Source organism: Brassica napus, chromosome A4 (assembly GCF_020379485.1).
Source record: "Brassica napus cultivar Da-Ae chromosome A4, Da-Ae, whole genome shotgun sequence".
Classification (NCBI taxonomy): domain Eukaryota; kingdom Viridiplantae; phylum Streptophyta; class Magnoliopsida; order Brassicales; family Brassicaceae; genus Brassica; species Brassica napus.
In genome coordinates, this window is record NC_063437.1 from 20740451 (window position 1) to 20758376 (window position 17926).

At 32.0% G+C, this 17926-nt stretch overlaps 1 protein-coding gene and 2 long non-coding RNA genes across 10 annotated transcripts; 2 read left to right on the forward strand and 1 right to left on the reverse strand.

Annotated features, from left to right (window-relative positions):
- The first annotated feature begins 4642 nt into the window (after positions 1-4642).
- On the forward strand, positions 4643-5308 carry LOC125608366. Its single transcript, XR_007339299.1, has 2 exons — positions 4643-4859; positions 5071-5308. It is a non-coding gene; the product is annotated as an uncharacterized LOC125608366 (long non-coding RNA).
- Positions 5309-5524: 216 nt separating this feature from the next.
- On the reverse strand, positions 5525-13207 carry LOC106394135. The gene is made up of 7 exons (XM_048778753.1): positions 12832-13207; positions 12380-12466; positions 12099-12281; positions 7445-7612; positions 7290-7343; positions 6078-6221; positions 5525-5978 (listed from the first exon to the last, which is right to left on the reverse strand). Exons 1-7 carry the CDS (start codon positions 12898-12900, stop codon positions 5535-5537), a joined length of 1149 nt encoding a protein of 382 aa, XP_048634710.1. The 5' UTR covers positions 12901-13207; the 3' UTR covers positions 5525-5534.
- LOC106407218 lies at positions 7742-10271 on the forward strand. Of its 8 annotated transcripts, none has more exons than XR_007339302.1 (7): positions 7746-8260; positions 8701-8845; positions 8923-9283; positions 9359-9443; positions 9534-9839; positions 9914-9991; positions 10071-10271. It is a non-coding gene; the product is annotated as an uncharacterized LOC106407218 (long non-coding RNA). The 8 variants fall into 8 exon arrangements; XR_001281677.3 differs by having other exon boundaries at positions 7748-8260; positions 9534-9795; positions 9901-9991; XR_001281675.3 differs by having other exon boundaries at positions 7742-8260; positions 9534-9991.
- Positions 13208-17926: the final 4719 nt, after the last annotated feature.

Sequence of the window (17926 nt, forward strand, 5' to 3'; positions counted from 1 at the left end):
TTTACTCCATACCCTCTGTAACCGGACAGTCCTCTCTCCCTCTCTCCCTCTCTCCCTCTCTCCTACAGTTTGTTTTGGTCACATATCTACTAAATCAAATATCTTCCCATGTGCGAATTGGAATCAATACAGTTTTGAAAAAGAAAGAAAGACAGATTTTCAGATTTTTCTTTCTTTATCAATGTTCTAATTGCCCACGAATCCCTACTCAAGTCATCTGATCGAGATTTATTTACTTTACAATAACTATAAATGAATGAATGTAAGGTCCAAAATGAATTTACCACAATGTCATTAATGAAGGGCAAATCCTTTGTTATAAACACAACGGCAAATCAGGTAATACGTCAGGTTTATATGAATCAAAGTATTAACTTAGGGTCATTGCTTCTGCAGTTTTATCGTTATAACTTACTCTAAAGACAATTTGATTTCTCGGCTTCACCCTGTGTGATGATTATTATGCATATTTATTAAATTAGTTAGTGCATCTAAATGCATATATATCAGTTAAAATATACATTTTGATCTTTAATTCATTTAAATCAGGATATTAAAGTAATGCAACACTTGCGTGACTAAACCGTTTTCATAACGATGTATGTAATGAAACAAAAACGAGATAATAATTAGTCTAGAAGAAAATAAACTTATGTAACTTTGCGGTATAGGAAAGGTAATAAAAATGACATATTACTCTACTGATAAGTTAAATTTTGTACTTGTTCTATGTGTGATTGAATGAGACGATCATACTTAAATTTTGAAATATCAAAACTATTCACAAAGTTTACAAAGAGTTTCAAGTACAGAACAGTAGTAATGAAAACATAACTTATACGTTGACCGAAGTTTCTATTAACAATTTGTTTACATATCTTCTGTATTTGTAACAAAGAAACACAAAAAAAAAAAAAAAAAAAATTCTATTTTGCTTTAGCTTCAGTTGAGAAACCAAAAAAAAAAATTCTAATGTAATTGCCTTTCTATAAGTTCAAACCAACCAATTCCTCAAGAGAAATGAGTACAGATACTATTGCCCCCCCCCCCCCCCCCCCCCCCTTTTATTCATCTATTTCCTTACAATCATTTATATATTTGATAGTATTTTAATTTCATTTTCTGGCTCCTACAGTTCCCACAAATTGAAAAAAAGATCTTTGTACTTTCCTCTTTGTAAGAGTCAAAGTTGAGTTGCTTTCGACTCATGCTGCTATAGATGTCGCGAATAACCATCTCGAAAGCTGTCTTTTCATTGGTCGAGTCCAGTGCAGATGTCTCCATGGAAAAACAAACCTTCAGCCTCCGAAGGCTTCTGCCTCCCTCATTGCTCACCGCTCTTATGCTCTCGAGGTCACTTTTATTCCCAATGAGCATATTTGCTACTGTTGTGATGGAGTGAGCTGCATCAAGATTCATCCACTACTGTCAAACTACTTAAAACAGAAAACAATAAGCTCATCGCTGGCTCGACGGACGTTCTCGAAGGTGGAGCTGCGAGCCTGCGAGTGAGCCCGTAGACCATGAGTGCTCCTATGGAGTCACCGTGATATGTAGAAGTGACGGCACGAAAGCGTTTTTGACCAGCGGTACCTCATATCTGAGCTTTGACCTTGCAGTGTCGGTCCTGACATAAATGGAGTCTAAATTGCATTTGAAAAATGATGCCCCTTAATTTTTATTTCATGTATTTTAAATATATTACTAGAATAATGTAAATTATTAGAAAAGTTAGTTTATTTTAAAAAAAGTCATGAATCTTATAAATGTAAAATTGGTCATCAACATTAAATAATCATTGTTTTAAGCTACTTAAGCCAACATTATTAGTGGTGGGGGGAGAGTTCTTAAGCGTGGGCTCCATTATATTTTTTCAATGGTTGTGCCATAATGTCTTTATATAAAAAAAATTGTTTGCACTGAGTTCTTAGCAATGTTTGCGGACTCCACAACACGTGGCGGTCCGCTATTAGTTTATTTTTATTTTTTTAAAACTAGAAAACTGAAAAAAAAAAGATTTTAAGGATAAAAAAACGGAACCACCAATAATGTTGCCCTTAGTTTCTATTGATATTATCGACACTATATTTAATTAGTCATGAAATATAGTCGAACATATACTTCTTTATGAACTTTACTTTCCAAAAATAACAACTTAAAATGGAATTGTTAGTAATGTGTGATAAGCTATATATGTATTTCATAACAATCATCAATTTTTTTTTATTTTTTTTTACATATTAATCATTTTTATAATTTTCTTTTGCAACATTCTTCAAACATTGAATTTTCAATGTTGATTATTTTAATTTCATAGTGCTTGTTTAAATTTCAAGAATTTTTAAAAAGATTGTTAGTCATCAAGAAAATAGAGAAAATAAAATTTACATGGAAGATTGGGAAATGGAACAATTCTAACAACACAGTCAACAATGGAGAAAACAAACATTACAGAAAACGGCTAAAATAATGAAAACTAAAACATTGAATACAATAAATAATTATGTTTTATTTCATATTTGTTTTATAATTATTTAATGTCTGTATAATTAAAACTTAAGATTCTCTTAGAAAAAATGGGGTGAACGATCTATTTTCCCACGAGAACTATCGTATAACATCAGATCCCCACTAAACTATGACCTCGTGCTAAAACTCCATGAACTTAAAGTTGTAAATTTATTTATCTCCAAATTATAAGTTGTAAATTGATTTCTCCCCAAACCGATAGCTTGAAACTTAATTGTCCATAGACCATGGTTTTAATCGGTTAACCGACCAGTTAAACTAATGAAAATCTCAAACTAATTTTTTATTAAAAAAAAAAACTGATTCACACACAAAACAAAAGTGATTCCCATAATTTTTTATTAGACAAATAATTTTTTTGGCAATTTTAATTCAATTTTTTGATGAATCAGTTTTAAAAAATAATAAAATTAAAAATAAGGTTTTCTTGGGTTTAATTAGTTTAAAAGTGGTGGGTTAATAGTAAACTGATTAAAATCATGATCTATGGACAATTAAATTCCGAACTATAGATTTGGGGAGAAATCAATTTACAACTCATAATTCAGAGATAAATAAGTTGAAAACTTTAAATTCATGGAGTTTTAACACGAAGTCATAGTTTGATGGAGATCTGATGCTATACGATAGTTTTCGTGGGGAAATAGATCGTTCACCCAAAAAAATATATCTTGATCTTGTTGCATTTACTATCATAATTATAAAAGGCAAGATTTAAGGGGAAAGGAAAGTAGGTTTCGAACCTGTCGCTTGATGGGCGAGAAGAAGAGTTCATGAACCACTACACTATGAGACCTCTCACTGTTTTGGCACCCCTACATTGTTTTTAAATTCTGGCGTCTAAAGCCCATATTTACGGGTTTTAGCCCAGGGCCGACCCTTCCTCCTTGCCATCATAAGACCACCTCCATCGGTGTCTCGTAAGGCATATTCTAAAGAAAAACAAGAAAAAAATAAATAAAAAAATGATAAAGGAGCAAGAACCGGTGTCTATTTTAGGATTTTTAGAGGTGTTAAGAACTTTACGTGTCACGTTCTTATTCGACCTTCCATTTATGTCTCTCTCTTTCCTCCTCCAATCTAGATCACCCCATTTTCTCCTACGATGATATCATTTTTATTTAAACTTTTTATGTATGCTTTTTTATGTTATTAAATTCAATCATTCAAAAACAAAATCCAATCATTCAACTTCTATTAAAAAAAATTTAAAAACCTCAAAGAGGTTCTTCCATTGGACCCAAAAAAAATTAATTACTCTAAGAAAAGTTCTAAACTTCTCAAATCACAAAATTAACTATTAAATTATTTATTAGAATCCATAATAGGTTCTAACCATTGAACTTGCTCTAAGAATCTATTAGGTTTAATAAGACAAGAAGCACACAAAAAAATGTGGCCGCTTTCTTAATAAAATAGAGAAAAAATATGTTGTATAGGAGAGTTGAACCCAGATTGGTAAAACAAAATCTAATTTCTAGAGTTAATACCACTAGACTACTACAGTCTTTTCAAAATTTTGTGGCCGGAATAGTTTCTTAAATAAATTGGCCGGAAGCATGTGTTTCATTGGCTTGGTCCAAGGGCTGGCTCTGCTTAGATTTGTTGTCTTTTGCATTGTTTACATTTTATCCATATATTTTTGTAAAGGTTTTTTAGTCTAAGCTGAATTCAATGATACAAACAATAACATGCAATAATCAAATCTCTGTGTAATTACTAATTACAATTGTTAAATAGATATACATGTGTTGAGAAAAAAAAAGATATACATTTACAAAATAAGAAAGTAAAGCACTTTCTTTGAAAAATTCATAGAAATTTAACTTTTGCGCAAAAAAATAAAAGAGTATTTAAATATTTAGTGGAAAGTAGAGTGATTTAAGAAAAGTAAAGATATATATATATATATATATATATATATATATATATTGAGCAAAAAAAATCAATTTTTATTTATATATTTGTAATAATATACTCCATCACTGTGATTTTAACTTTTCTAACATTAATTTTTTTGGTAAAGAATCCAACAATATTGACTTCTCCATTCAGATCTTGCATTAAATTCAATTAACTCTGAAATATTTTTCCTTAAGGAAGATATGGAAGATTTAACTCTGGTCAAAATAAAAATAATAGAGGGATATTAAACTGAGACTTTTCTTGGCAAAGAGTGTATAAATAGAGTAGATGTTAAAAGTTAAAACAAAGTCCATAGTAATAAAACTTAAAACATATAATGGATATCAGAAAACCCTCTATCACTTTCTTTTTTGTAATAACATTGGTAACCTCGCTGTCTAGCTACAACACTTTGGCCGCCTCGGGTATTATACTTACCAACAAAATATTATTTTTAGTTATTTTCAGTTTTCGTTGATTATTCTGAAAGAAATTGTCGATTTTTTTATTTAATGAATCGGCAGTGGCCATTTATATGCATGTAGTATACATGTTTACTTAAAGGAATATGACTTTCAAATAATCTTGTATGGTCTATAGATAATTGTAATCTTGACTTGGATTGTATTTGTGTAGTGATTAACTCAGCAAATGGTGATGTTTGCGATGTTCCATGTGTGCCTGGAAAGTACGAGCTTTTCGAATGTGCCCATGACTGTATGGTGGATGGGTTCTCTACAGGATATTGTGATAAAAAATCTCAGAAATGCTGTTGCACCAACAAAGGGATTTAATATCAGGTCTTTGAAAATTGTCTGAGGCTTCAGTTATGAAGTGTAATGTTGAATGAAATAAAACAAAATTATTCTATATATATATATATATTATGGCTTCATAACTTAATTATTTATTTCGACGTCAATATATAGACAACAACAAAAGTTCAGAATTAAACTGCATATTCCTATTATTAATTTGACAGATTGTTAACTTACCTTTCAATGTTGACATCGAAATCACAAACCTTTCAACGTCAACAAAATGCAGTCTCAAATACAGTTGACATATGTAGAAAATTAACAACTAAAAACATGAAACAACTAAACCATAAAAAGTGCTAAGCAATAGATGACAAAACATGAACTGAATGCCAAAGGAACGGCTCGAGACTGCGTAGATCTAAACCCAGGCCCTCCATAAAAGAAATGGCTCTTCCATTCATCTGTATATTCAGTCTTGACGTTGTAGGATTCAGGGTTTGTTACTATTTTCTTGATATTTTGGATCGGCTGCAGACTATTGTTGTTATCTATGAACTTGAGGTTGCGGAAATAGCTGCTTTTGCCGAATCCTTCTTTGGGGAAGTGGCCAGACCCCATTTGAGTCTTTGTATGGCGGCTGAAATTTTGCAAGTTTAAGATTTCACCGCCCCATTCCGCGATGGTTGCGTAATCAGCTAAGGTTGTGAAAAGTTCTTTCGGCCAGTAACCTACCAATAAGTTACTGGGTCCCAAGCTCAGCCACCAATTCCCATATATACGATCCTATCAAAACGAATACATATAAATGTTTAGGAATTGAAACATATAGAATTTTAATAAGAAACATATATATATGTAAAGCAGTGGGAAAAAGAAACGGACCTTCCATACAAGTATGGTAATCTCGTATTGACTACCTCCGAAAGAAGAAGTGGGAGAAATAGCTCCACCAAGGACAATACTGCTACTAGTTTGTATAAAACCAGAGCATCTTAGGTTATAGCATCCGTTCTTATACGAATCACTCTGTAAAATGCTACATTATTGTTACCAACAAACATAATAAACTAATTCAAGTTCGTGTTATTCTAGATGGTTTTAATTAATGCATTAATACAAGCAAAACCAGTAGTATGGATGCTTTAAAACTCAGTTAAAGATTAACAACTGTTTTTTTTTGTGTTTTTTTTTCTATTTAGTGTAAATATTTTTAAATCAAATATATAATAATGATTAAACATTAAAATGTGATTTAAATTTTGTAGAAGATTCAAATTTTGTTTGCAATTTGGGTCATAAGATACTAATTTGAAAAGTATGTAGAGTTAGCCCTGAGAGTTGAAGGTCCAGAAGCCTAATTATTTTTCGGCCTTCAAAAATATGGAAATCAAAATATCACGGGCTGGAATAGAATTTTACAAGGCCTTAAGCCTTTGTTCTGATTTCTGTTCAGGGCCGGGTCTGTAAGTATGTGTTAATTTTGAAAATCTTATTATTCTTTTTATTTAAGTTTTGTTAACTCCATATGTTTTAAAAGTTTCTTTTAATATTTGTATATATATAGATATTCTTGTAGTAATTTTCCAACTCACAACGTAAAAATACGCCAAGGAGAGAGTAATAATCAATTTAAAAAACCAATTACATTTATTTTAATATATTGATTTGTTGCTTAACTTTTGAAAAATGTACTGTAAATAAATTAAATATAATCGAATTTTGTAAATGTAATTTAAATATTTAAATATATATATATATATTTAAAATTAAATCAAGAGATTTTATTTTGTATATTATAACTTAAATTAAGAGATCTTATTAATTAATGTAATTTTGAAAACATATTTCACGATATTTGTATCCACTTTATTGTCCTCTAGTATTGTTTTTTATATATTGCATAATATTTTTGTATAGTATAGAAACTAAAAATAGTATAATATCCACAATAAACTTATAATATTACTCCTTTAATTGTTATTTGTCACAGTACTCTTTGCTCAAAGTAATACAGTTATTGTATTACCAAAATATTAAATAATATTAATAATGTTCTATAACATAAAATGCGATAAAACTGATAAAGAAACTTACTGTCCAAAAAATAAATAGCCTCGGTTTGTTATCGCCATACAACGTCGGAAGAACCTAAATATTTGAATAATGCAACCATGTTAGTTTATTAATAATAGTACGTATATATTTGATGAAAATTATGGAAACATCCACAATCAAAAATTTAAACCAACCTGCCAGCCAACCTCTAGGGTGTTAAGGTCATTAGTCTTATATTTTCCCGAGCTAATCCAAATCTGAGATATAGACATCTCCTTTCCCTCTATCGCCGGATCCCATACGTTAATCGTGGCTTTTGCTCCGTATAGTTCTGGTGGGCTTTTCTGACTTATGATCGCATACTATCATTCCACACCACATATCTATAACAATAAAGGAGGGTTTTCTCTCACCTCATGCGTCCACGTCACCACATAGGGTGGGGCTTTTCGTGACACGTGTCGCCATACCAAGCTATTTGTGATTTTTGTGCAATCTGGTTCTTTAATGCCACTTATTCGAACTGGACTTTTATTACATTTTCATATTAAGCTCAATCCTTTAGCCCATTCCTTTGAACATCTGTTACAAGCCCACACGATTAGGTTTCTTCTTCATTTTTCCTTTCACGCCTGCGACCTTCCTTCTTCCTCTCAAGACGACCCCCCTACGAAATTTCACAGAGACTTAAAGCTGCGTTCGATCTTCGTAACGTCTCAACCATCCATTAATCTGTTCTTTACTCCGAGTTTTTCCTTGATTATTCCACTCCTCCCGCGTTTCATTTATTCCTCATCACCACCTCTGTCAGCTTCCTCACACTCATTATCTCAAAGAAGCGTTGTGACTCTCCTCTCCACAAACGGCCAAAAAACTATCCAAACCATGACGGCTTCCCAACTATCGCTCTCTGCATTGAATCGTTGTAATGGCGACAATTGTCACACGGCTGCTCCCTTTTTGGGAAGCTCGGAATGTGAAGAAAGGCGTTGAAGAAGCTGGGATGATGAGTACTGAATCCTTACTAAACAACTTCTTAAGTGTTTTTCGTTACTTCCCGTTAAAAACTCAATTTTTAGGTCTTTTAGTTTGCTGTTAGAAATATTGAACCTTGCGTCTAGGGATTGATTCATATAGGCTGAGCTTTATGTGTAGAAGACTAAAGGAAAGATCTTTCAAAATCAAAGCTTTGATTCTTCGGCTGACAATGCGTTATCTCAAATATTTTCTCTACAAATAATGTCTAACAAGAGTTTTGACCAAAAAAAAAAATATATATATATAATGTCTAACAAGAGAAAGTGGTGAAAACAAATCGTGATACCACTATGAACAGTTCAAAAGTGATCGATCAGGTTCACTGGTAAATCAAACTTCTGATTTGGTTTTCATTTTCAGTGACTTAAAACACATATGCTCTGTATTTGGGTTATAATTTTTTTTTTGGCAGATTCGGTAGAGACAACAAGTGATCATTTTGGAGAAAGCAAGGCAAGATTTAGAAACACTGAGGGAACACATCTTTTCACGGCTGATGAAAGAGCTCCAAGTTACTGATTTGTGGAAGCTGCTGCAAACTTATTCCCCAGGGTCATGTGAGATATGAACCACTCATCTTATGGAACCATTTTGGTTAATTGATATATAATGTGTTTTTTTTTTTTGCTTACAGATGCATGAGTATGTTGACAGCAACGGTTTTTAAGTTCTGTGTATCAAAGACACTCTCTACTCCCGATGAGATTAACGCTATGCTTTTACAGCTTAGTGACTCCTTTAAAGCCGCCGCAGATCAATATGCTCAATGCGTAAGCCGTTTCGTCAGATGTACAACTTAATGTTGTTCTATATCAGTGAAAACACTTAAGCTAACAGCTACAACATTCACGAAGCAACTTCATGCAATGGTCAAGAAAAAGTCACCTCCACCGGCTAGAAACCAAGCTCCAGCTCCGACAGAGTGATAACAAGCGTTCAAAGCATCTTCCTTACGAACTCCACTGCTTGGTCGCAAATAGTCAATGAACAACCAGGTACTACGTTGATTTTATGAGAAGGAGAAAATTAATAAACAACTATACACACTGAGATTATTTATCCCAATGCAGTGGCTGGAAAAACATCGAAAGGTGGTCATGGTTAATGAGGAGTTTTTAAGGCCACAACCCTGCACAGCTACGAGAGCCACTAAAGGTTTACTTTCACTACTTTGTATCACCATGCTGACGCACAGTTGATTGGTTAAAATCAGACCTTCACCAACTTCAAACTGTAATATTGTAGAGCCTTTGGGAAAGACTGCTCGAGCAGCTCACCAAGAGATCCAAGCACATAAAAGAAATGGTGGTTTCCAACAAGTTTATTGTGGATTATGTCACTGTTTTCAGATATCATTAAACTCAGTGTAGCATCTATTACGTAATGTTTCTTTTAGATTTGTAAAACTGGAAACACACCCTGACATTCAAAATATTGGTGACTAAATGCAGGTTCAAAAAAAAGGTTGAACAGGGTCCCCCTAGGCTTCCTATAGGGCACCACCAAAGTACAGTTCAACTACTCTAAACATCAGACATATTTGCACTGCTGGTCACAAAATAACAGAGTATTTTTAAGTATCCACATTTAAACATCAAAATTCATATTCCAGACGCTTGCCACAGCCTCCGTAGATTGCTGGGGAATAGAAACTGGAATCTCTGTTGCAGCAACCAACACATATGATGGTGTAGAAAACAGAGGTCGGGATCATTCTCCTTATAGTTAATACCATTATATTCCTGGGTTCTAAAAGTTTATGTCCATATCTGTGCGATGTAGCTAATGCGAACAAATCTAGAGCTCTACAGATAAACCAAGAATCTTTGTACATAGTGAAAGCCACATGTCTTCATATTCTGCCTATGTCAGCATTGAGAGTTGAAGTATTCTCTGAAACCACAATGCTTTGTTCAAGAATTATTATACAACTTTTATGTCAATCTCTCATGATCTTATTTCTGTTTCAATAAAATTTTTATGTCGATGAAAACTTGAATGTTAGAATATTATGGAGCAATTTGGCATTTAGACCTACAGGTGAATTCTTTTGCCTTGCAGTTTTTTTTTGGGTGTTCAATGGAAAATTATTACAAAATTAATAGAGCAAATATAATATAAAAAAACGTTAAAAATAATTTTTACACGTCCAATGAAAAAGAAATACTCTATTAATTTTGTAATACACATTCCCTACATTCTCTATGAGCGGCAATGATATATTATATGATGCACATAGCTTCAATCATCATCAAGATTAATTTGTCTGACTATCTATACTTATTTATCATTGTAGGAGTTCCATATAGTGAGCATTCTAGATTGAATGATGGTTGTTTCCCTTTAGAAGAAAAGCCAGCAAAATCAAAGAAATCAGCGAGCTGGGTCTTCACTCTTGAGGTTGGCGAATTAGGGTGAAGGAAAGAACAAATGAGATCCGTCAATCTCTGTTCACCGTGATTATCATGTTCACCGTGATTATCAGGCAAGAGCACTATAAAAGCGTGAATATGAATATTTTATCTTTGTTAAAAAAATAGAATTTTTTTGTTAATTTAGACTTTTTGGAGTCTGAAATTTGGACATCTTAAAATCAGTAATATGAATTATAATTATTTACAAAATTAAAGAAGCTATAGTATATAAGAAAAATTTTGTTTAAAGGAAGCAATATGTGACACAAGTTGTATAACTCTGACAATCTAACAATTTAGGTTTTATGTATTTCTATAAATAGCTTTCATATAAAATAAAGGAAAAAAAGAGTCAAAATACACAAAAGAAACAGAAGAGAGAAGATGGCCATATTTCAGAAAAGTAAGCTTGAGCATTTTGGCAATAAAAATGTCTTTGATACAGTAAAGTAAAGGACTGATACAATGACTTGGCCAATGACCACACTCAGATTTTTAGATTATTCATGACTATTAAAAATTGAAAACGTCAAGTTTCAAAAAAAAAATTGAAAACGACCCAACGCTGGAACAAAATATCAAAGTAGAAAATATTAAAGTAGAACAAACAATGAAAGAACATAAAATCATTTCTATTTTATTATGAATATTTTTAATACTAAAATTAATATATGATTTACGAACAAATGTATCACCTGCTACTGTTAAGGGGTACCTAATCTGAAAACGTCCCATGCAAAAAACATAACCAAAACAAAGTATTTAACCAATATGTACAATGAAGCCCCTAATAGATTGACACATCCAAGACATTGAGAAAGCATGTGCAGATTGTCGGATTGTTACTACTTTAATGAAATGAACAAATTTATTATCTTCATTCAAACATGATAATGCATTTATATGTTTTAAGTTCAACTATATTTAAACTATATTTACTTTGATGCAACTATCAGTTATTTATTTTTTTTTATTCAATAATCTGTGAAAATTATTTTTAATATTCTTCTTTGACCTAAACAATTTCAAAAAAAAAAGTAATACACTATTGTCACTAACCATTATTAAATGGATAAGAATAAAAGCAATTTTGAACTAATTAGAAAATAAAATATATGAACCCGGCGCGTAGCGCCGGAATATCACTAGTAATACGTAATTAGATGGTTGCTTGAAGACAATGTCAAAATTAAAAAGCTAATAAACACACAAAATTCAGTGTACGTAGTTTTAATTTCAACAGCGTTTGACTTGCTTTCTAATTAAAAGAAAATTTAAGGCATATCAAAAATAATAAATAACTGAATAATTTTAGAAAACCAAGAACCAAGAGTACCTGAAAAATCGGTTGCGCATATTAATCAATCTAACTATCTAGAATAGTTTTATAATATACCTCATGTCCACGATTGTAACTGGTGAAATCAGGCCCTGTCCGGTCAGTCTTACTGACACTGTAGTTCCGTACTGGTACGGTTCCTTCCGGACAGTTGACAGTACTAACTTGAGCTTCCCAAGTTTCCAGTTTGCTTTTCTTGTCTGCTTCGACTGTCCGAGGAGGAATTTCGGACGGCCATTCCTGTTTTTTTTTTCTCAAAAGCCAAAAATATTATTATTTTATTTTAAATAACATTAACATGGAAGTACAAAATTAAAAATGTAAAAAATCAAGCGAACCTGAATTTTATGATTTTTTAGTAAAGTGCTTTCAAATGCTGGCTGCTTTATTTTATCCATACATTCGACATCATCTCCATCCGAAGTCTGTTGAAGATAAATTTCACAAATACATAAAAGATTAGTATAATTACTTTAGTTCAAAAATTAAGTGTATGATATATGGACATGTGGATGCGGTGTTCAAACGGGGTAAAGGAAAAAAGATTTTAAAAAATTGACGCTGCAATTTTTCATTTCTTGAGTATTTTTTTTTGGTTGGAAACACATGCACATACGATGATGACGGACAAATAATCCTAGTTTAATAGCGGATAATTAATTTCTACTAGTTTAATAGTTGATATAACATTAAAACTCGGTTGTTTTTTGTTTTTCAAAGAAGTTTAGGACAAAACTTTTAGAATAGTGAACTGGATCAGCAACAAAAACCATATAAGTAAAGTAGAAACCTTAATAGTAACTGCAACTTTGATGATGGCTAGAACAAGGATGAAACGAAGAATCTGCGGGAAATCCATTGTAGAATCACGCTCTCTATCTTCTTTTCTCACAGGCGATCTCTGGAAGTCAGCGTTTTCTCTCTCTCGATATCTCGCGTGAACTATTGTCTCTTATGTTTTGATTACTCTCGCTCTCTTCTGTTTTTAAAGAGTTTTTTTTTTGAGTCGACGAAAGAAGAATCCCATGCAAAGAAGGCATGTGTTCATTATAACGACCAAACAAGAATGGTTTCTGTTTCTGGTAAGTGGTAACCGTGTGACGTTCAAGTAGAGAATTTATACATGGGCCATGTACATCCGTTCTTTTCAAAAGATCAGTTCTTTTCAAATGTTTAGAAAACAATGGATCCAATGAATTAGGCTAAAGTTAAAAAGTAATATTCATGGAAGGCCAGGGGCGTAGCCAGTGCATGACCAATGGCGGCACGTGCACCTGTGGAAGGCACACCGGCTCCATCCGCAAACTCTAAAAACCATGTGAGCAACTTACAAACATCACACTATATAATGACAATGATATATGACCAAAAAAAGAAGAAAGTAACTGGATACATGACTCATCATTTATGTCGATTTATCCTTATTGCTTGATTTCGAACTTCATAAAAATGTTCTTGTTTAATTTCACACTTGATTTGCTCTGGCTTATTCCTTTTTTTATTGTAAAGTACTAAAATAGATAACTCTCTCGTTCCCTTGGAAACAAAATGTTTTGGGAATAGCTTACTCGTGTTTAGATTATCTTTTCCTCACATTTCTTTCTTTAACTTTTTGTGTGTTTTACGTTACATATAATTAATAACCATGTTTTAACAATACATATAATTAATAACCATGTTTTAACAAAAAAAAAAGCCTTGTCTACTAAGAAATACCCTATTTGGTCTACAACATGAACTAAAGTGTAAAAGACAATAATCTAAAACTTCAACTTGATCCACTCCATAAACCACATACGATTTCATGATATTTCAATACTTATATGTTTTGTAGACGTTAGAAAATTCAACATCTACATAGGCTCCACTAGAAAATAATTAGTCACATAAAATCACAAGTTAGTTTACTCCACGTAAAGTAATTCTTTTTTGTTTGCAGAAATATTTACATTTAAGTTCGTCTACGATACGATTAAACATGTCTACATTAACTAGATACTTATCAAAAGAAAGTTAGATTAAACAAATATTATTTAGAAGATTTCAAACTCGGTTCACTCTCACTGTATAGACATTTTTTAACAATAGGTCCTAAATTTAATTTGGTCCATGGTATAACTGATAAACTAAAGATATCTAATAAACCCAAATAATTTAGAATTGATATACAAGAGGAGCTAACTTCGTCAAACAAGACAAAATGCTTAAATATGCTTTATTTTAATGTAAAATATAATTCCTATGAAATATATAACTTCCCCAGTGATAAGATTCAATTTGTGAAGAATTTTTTTTCATAAAAAGTAATTACAACTCTTTTAATAGAGAAGATATATATTCTTTTGAAGAATATAAATCTAGAGTGTAAATTAAAGGACAAATGGGAAAAAGGTAGGAAAGAAGAGGAAGAGTTGTCTCAGATAGTTGTGGGTCTTGTAAAGAGACTACGCGATAGCCATAGCTCAAAACAACAATAACAACAAAGATTGCACATTTCTCCTCAACTACTTCACTCTCAATTATGTTCATCTTTGCTATTACATCCACTACTACATCTACGTTATGTTCATCTTTGTCTACACTAATGATGTGAATGTTCCTCCAACATCCACTACTGCATCCACCCCCAAAGATTGCCATTTTAGGTCGTTTGTTTTTCTTAAAACTACAATTCTGTAATTTTTAGTATTTCTAAAGCCACATTCAACATTTTAACAGTAAAACTATAAATTTCAAACTAAAAAACCTTGACAGCAAAATACAAGTCTCAAACAATCGGACCATAATGTCGACAATCATTTTGCATCTCTGTTAAATACTAGCTCAGATGACGAATCACAACACATCATAATATTAGATCAAATGGTATAATATTTTATCGTCTCGCAAGTTTAGTGACAAAACATAATGCCATTTACTACTACCAATTGGATCCGGTTAAGTCAAGTAAATTTGACCAATTTGGTTTGGTTATTGGTTACTCTAACGGTTTAACAAATCTATATTAAACTAACCGTTTTGCAATCCAAAACTTTGACCTTTGATAGGTAATAACGTTGAAAGAAACGACCAGAAGAGCGAGATCGTCCGATCTCCGGATCTCGACTATGAACAACAATAACCAGCATCAGCTTCTGAACAGCTTAGCTTCTTATTAATCAACTTTTATAAGATCTACTTTAGTGTTGTTTCTATAGTAGATCCCAATCAACTTTTTGGGTATCCTAAAATTAATTTGCTTTCCAGATAAGTGTATGTTGTCCCTTAGATTTAAAAAAAAATCCCCAATAAAATTATTCTAAAAAGAACAAATAGTTGGAACTTATAAGTCAAGAAGAAGATAGAAAGAAAAAGAAAAACACTTAATGAATTATTCTTTTTTTTTTTTTTAATGAATTATTCTTGATTGATTCTCCGTTTGAAAAGTAACCATGAGAGCCACTACAGGAAAAAAGGAGTTAATATCAGGTATCAAACAAGACAAGAGTATCGTTAAACAAAGAAACCACAAAGACATTTATTTACCTGCTTAGTGGAGTCAGGTATGAACCTCACGACCGAGCAAATATCTGCCGTGAAAGGACTTGGCCTTTTTTAAAAAGTAGAAAAAGATGTAATCAGCAAACTATAGTTTACATTGTAAAATGAAATGTGCTTTCATCAAAATTCATATAGGAAACTAACCTTGTCTGCTTCTTCAATCGAAGAAAACTCAACGTAGGCAAATTCATCGAACTGGCCAGTCTGGCCATCGCGTCCCATAATCATTGTAACATTAACAACTTGGCCAGCTTCTTTGAAGAAGTCCTCGCTGGAGAGGATAATTAAATAGTAAGATCAATGGAAAACTTACAAAAAAATAATAACAAAAGGTGTGTTATACTTCCAATTTGATCTTTTACAATAGTATACGAGATTATCAACATATATTATTTATGATGGAGCGCGAACAAGACGAGGGGTTTGTGATGGATATTGCTGAAAGTCATACGAGATTATCAACATATAATATCCTAACATAGACACTGGAAAAAAACATCAAAGTGTGCCTGCTTTGTGGAGTTGAAGACGAATCTCACGACCTAGCAAAGATCAACCGTTAAAGGCCATCGCCTTAAAAGTAGAAAACAATTTAATCAGAAATCTTTACTTGTCAAATGAAATGTGGTTTCATAAACTCATATACTCCCTCAAAAGTTTTTTTTTAGATTTTATTAGTTTCACAGTAATAGAAGTTGTGTGTTTTCAATACTACTTTTAAATTGTTTTACATTTAAAAATAATACTAAAATAAATTTAACTTTTTGAAATTATGATATTAAATAATGTTATTTTTGGTATTGCAAATTTATTCGTATGAAATTCTAAACTTTCAGAGGAATAGCAAAAAAAAAGTAGTCTAACCTTGTCTGCTTCTTGGATCGAAGCAAACTCAACATAGGCAAATTCACAGAAACGGCCATCGTGTTCTACAAGGTTCCTCCTTGTCCTAAGGAGGAATCTTCTGCTTAGGAAGTTGGCTTTTCAAGCTGTAGTTTTTCACCTTTGGAAAGAGAGAAATAATATGATCCACAACAATGTTTCTCTGCCAGCTACTAATGTCTTCAGAGCCATCCACAGGAAGATGCGGAATATTATTTCCTCTAGGAGATCGAACAAGCTTTTCAGCTCATTTATGGTTCTATGGTTAGGATAAGTGCTTATGGTGTCCATTGAATTGGATGTTGTTGATCCATCTTGTTTGTTCTTTCTTTTTGTCAAGATGTGTCAAACTTAAAATCTTACTTGTGTAAAATTTTTTTTTCATTTATATGATATTTACAATTTAGTAAAAAAAAACATTAAGAACTTGGCCAACTTCTTTGAAGAACTCCTCTCTGGAGGATAACAATAGTGGTAAACGGAAAACTTTCAATAGTAACTAAAGGTGTGTTATACTTACATATCTAATCTTTGACAATTGTATACGAGATTGTCAACAGAAGGTCTTGGTGGCTGTTGTTGAAAGTCAAATCATAATACACAAAAAGTTAAGTTCGAACATATAGCAAACAAAAGTTACTTCAGATCTGTACAAGAAACAGGAGCGGAGGAAGTAAGAAGAAGGCCATAATTAAGGAGAAGAAGATTACCGTGCTTGAGGATGATCCCATGGACGCAAGAAATAATTCGGTTAGTGGGCTTTAGGATTTAGGAAGATGTACTTAGTGTTACAAAAAAAAAAGGAAGATGTACTTATAGTTTTTTTTTTTCCAACTGGTTGATTTTTAATAAATAGAATGGGCCAAGCCCAGAGTACACAGCCAAAAGCCCAAATACATAAACGAATGACCAAGGCCCACAAGCAAAAAACTACAAACGAAACCATTACACGGGCCGGCGGTCCAAACACTAGACCGGTGAAACGATGACTCGACCCACACGTCAAGGAGGTCGACTGCGGGACAAGTACACGTGGATGTACTTATAGTTATCGGGAGAAAAAAAAATGTAAATATAAAAAGAAAAGAGAATTCACGAAATCTATATGCATTTTTATTGCAAGAAGAATACTTATTGGATTAGAGGTTTAGAAAATTTTATAAGTTTTTAGATTTGATGGGAATTTAGGTGTATTTTGAAGATATCGACTTTTCTTTAGGTTATAGGTGTTTTGATAAGATTTTTATAATAATTATTTTCAAGTATTTTGAATAATTTAATATAATGGTTATGAAAAAGATGATTAAAAATCTAAAATAATTATTTATTGTTCAAATAAATATAAAGAAAATTGAAATTTGAATAGATTTGAAACATTAAGATACTTGAGAATTTGTTTTTCAACTGTGAAAGATTATTTAAAATTATATATAATATTTAAAATTTGTCAATAATCTATATGT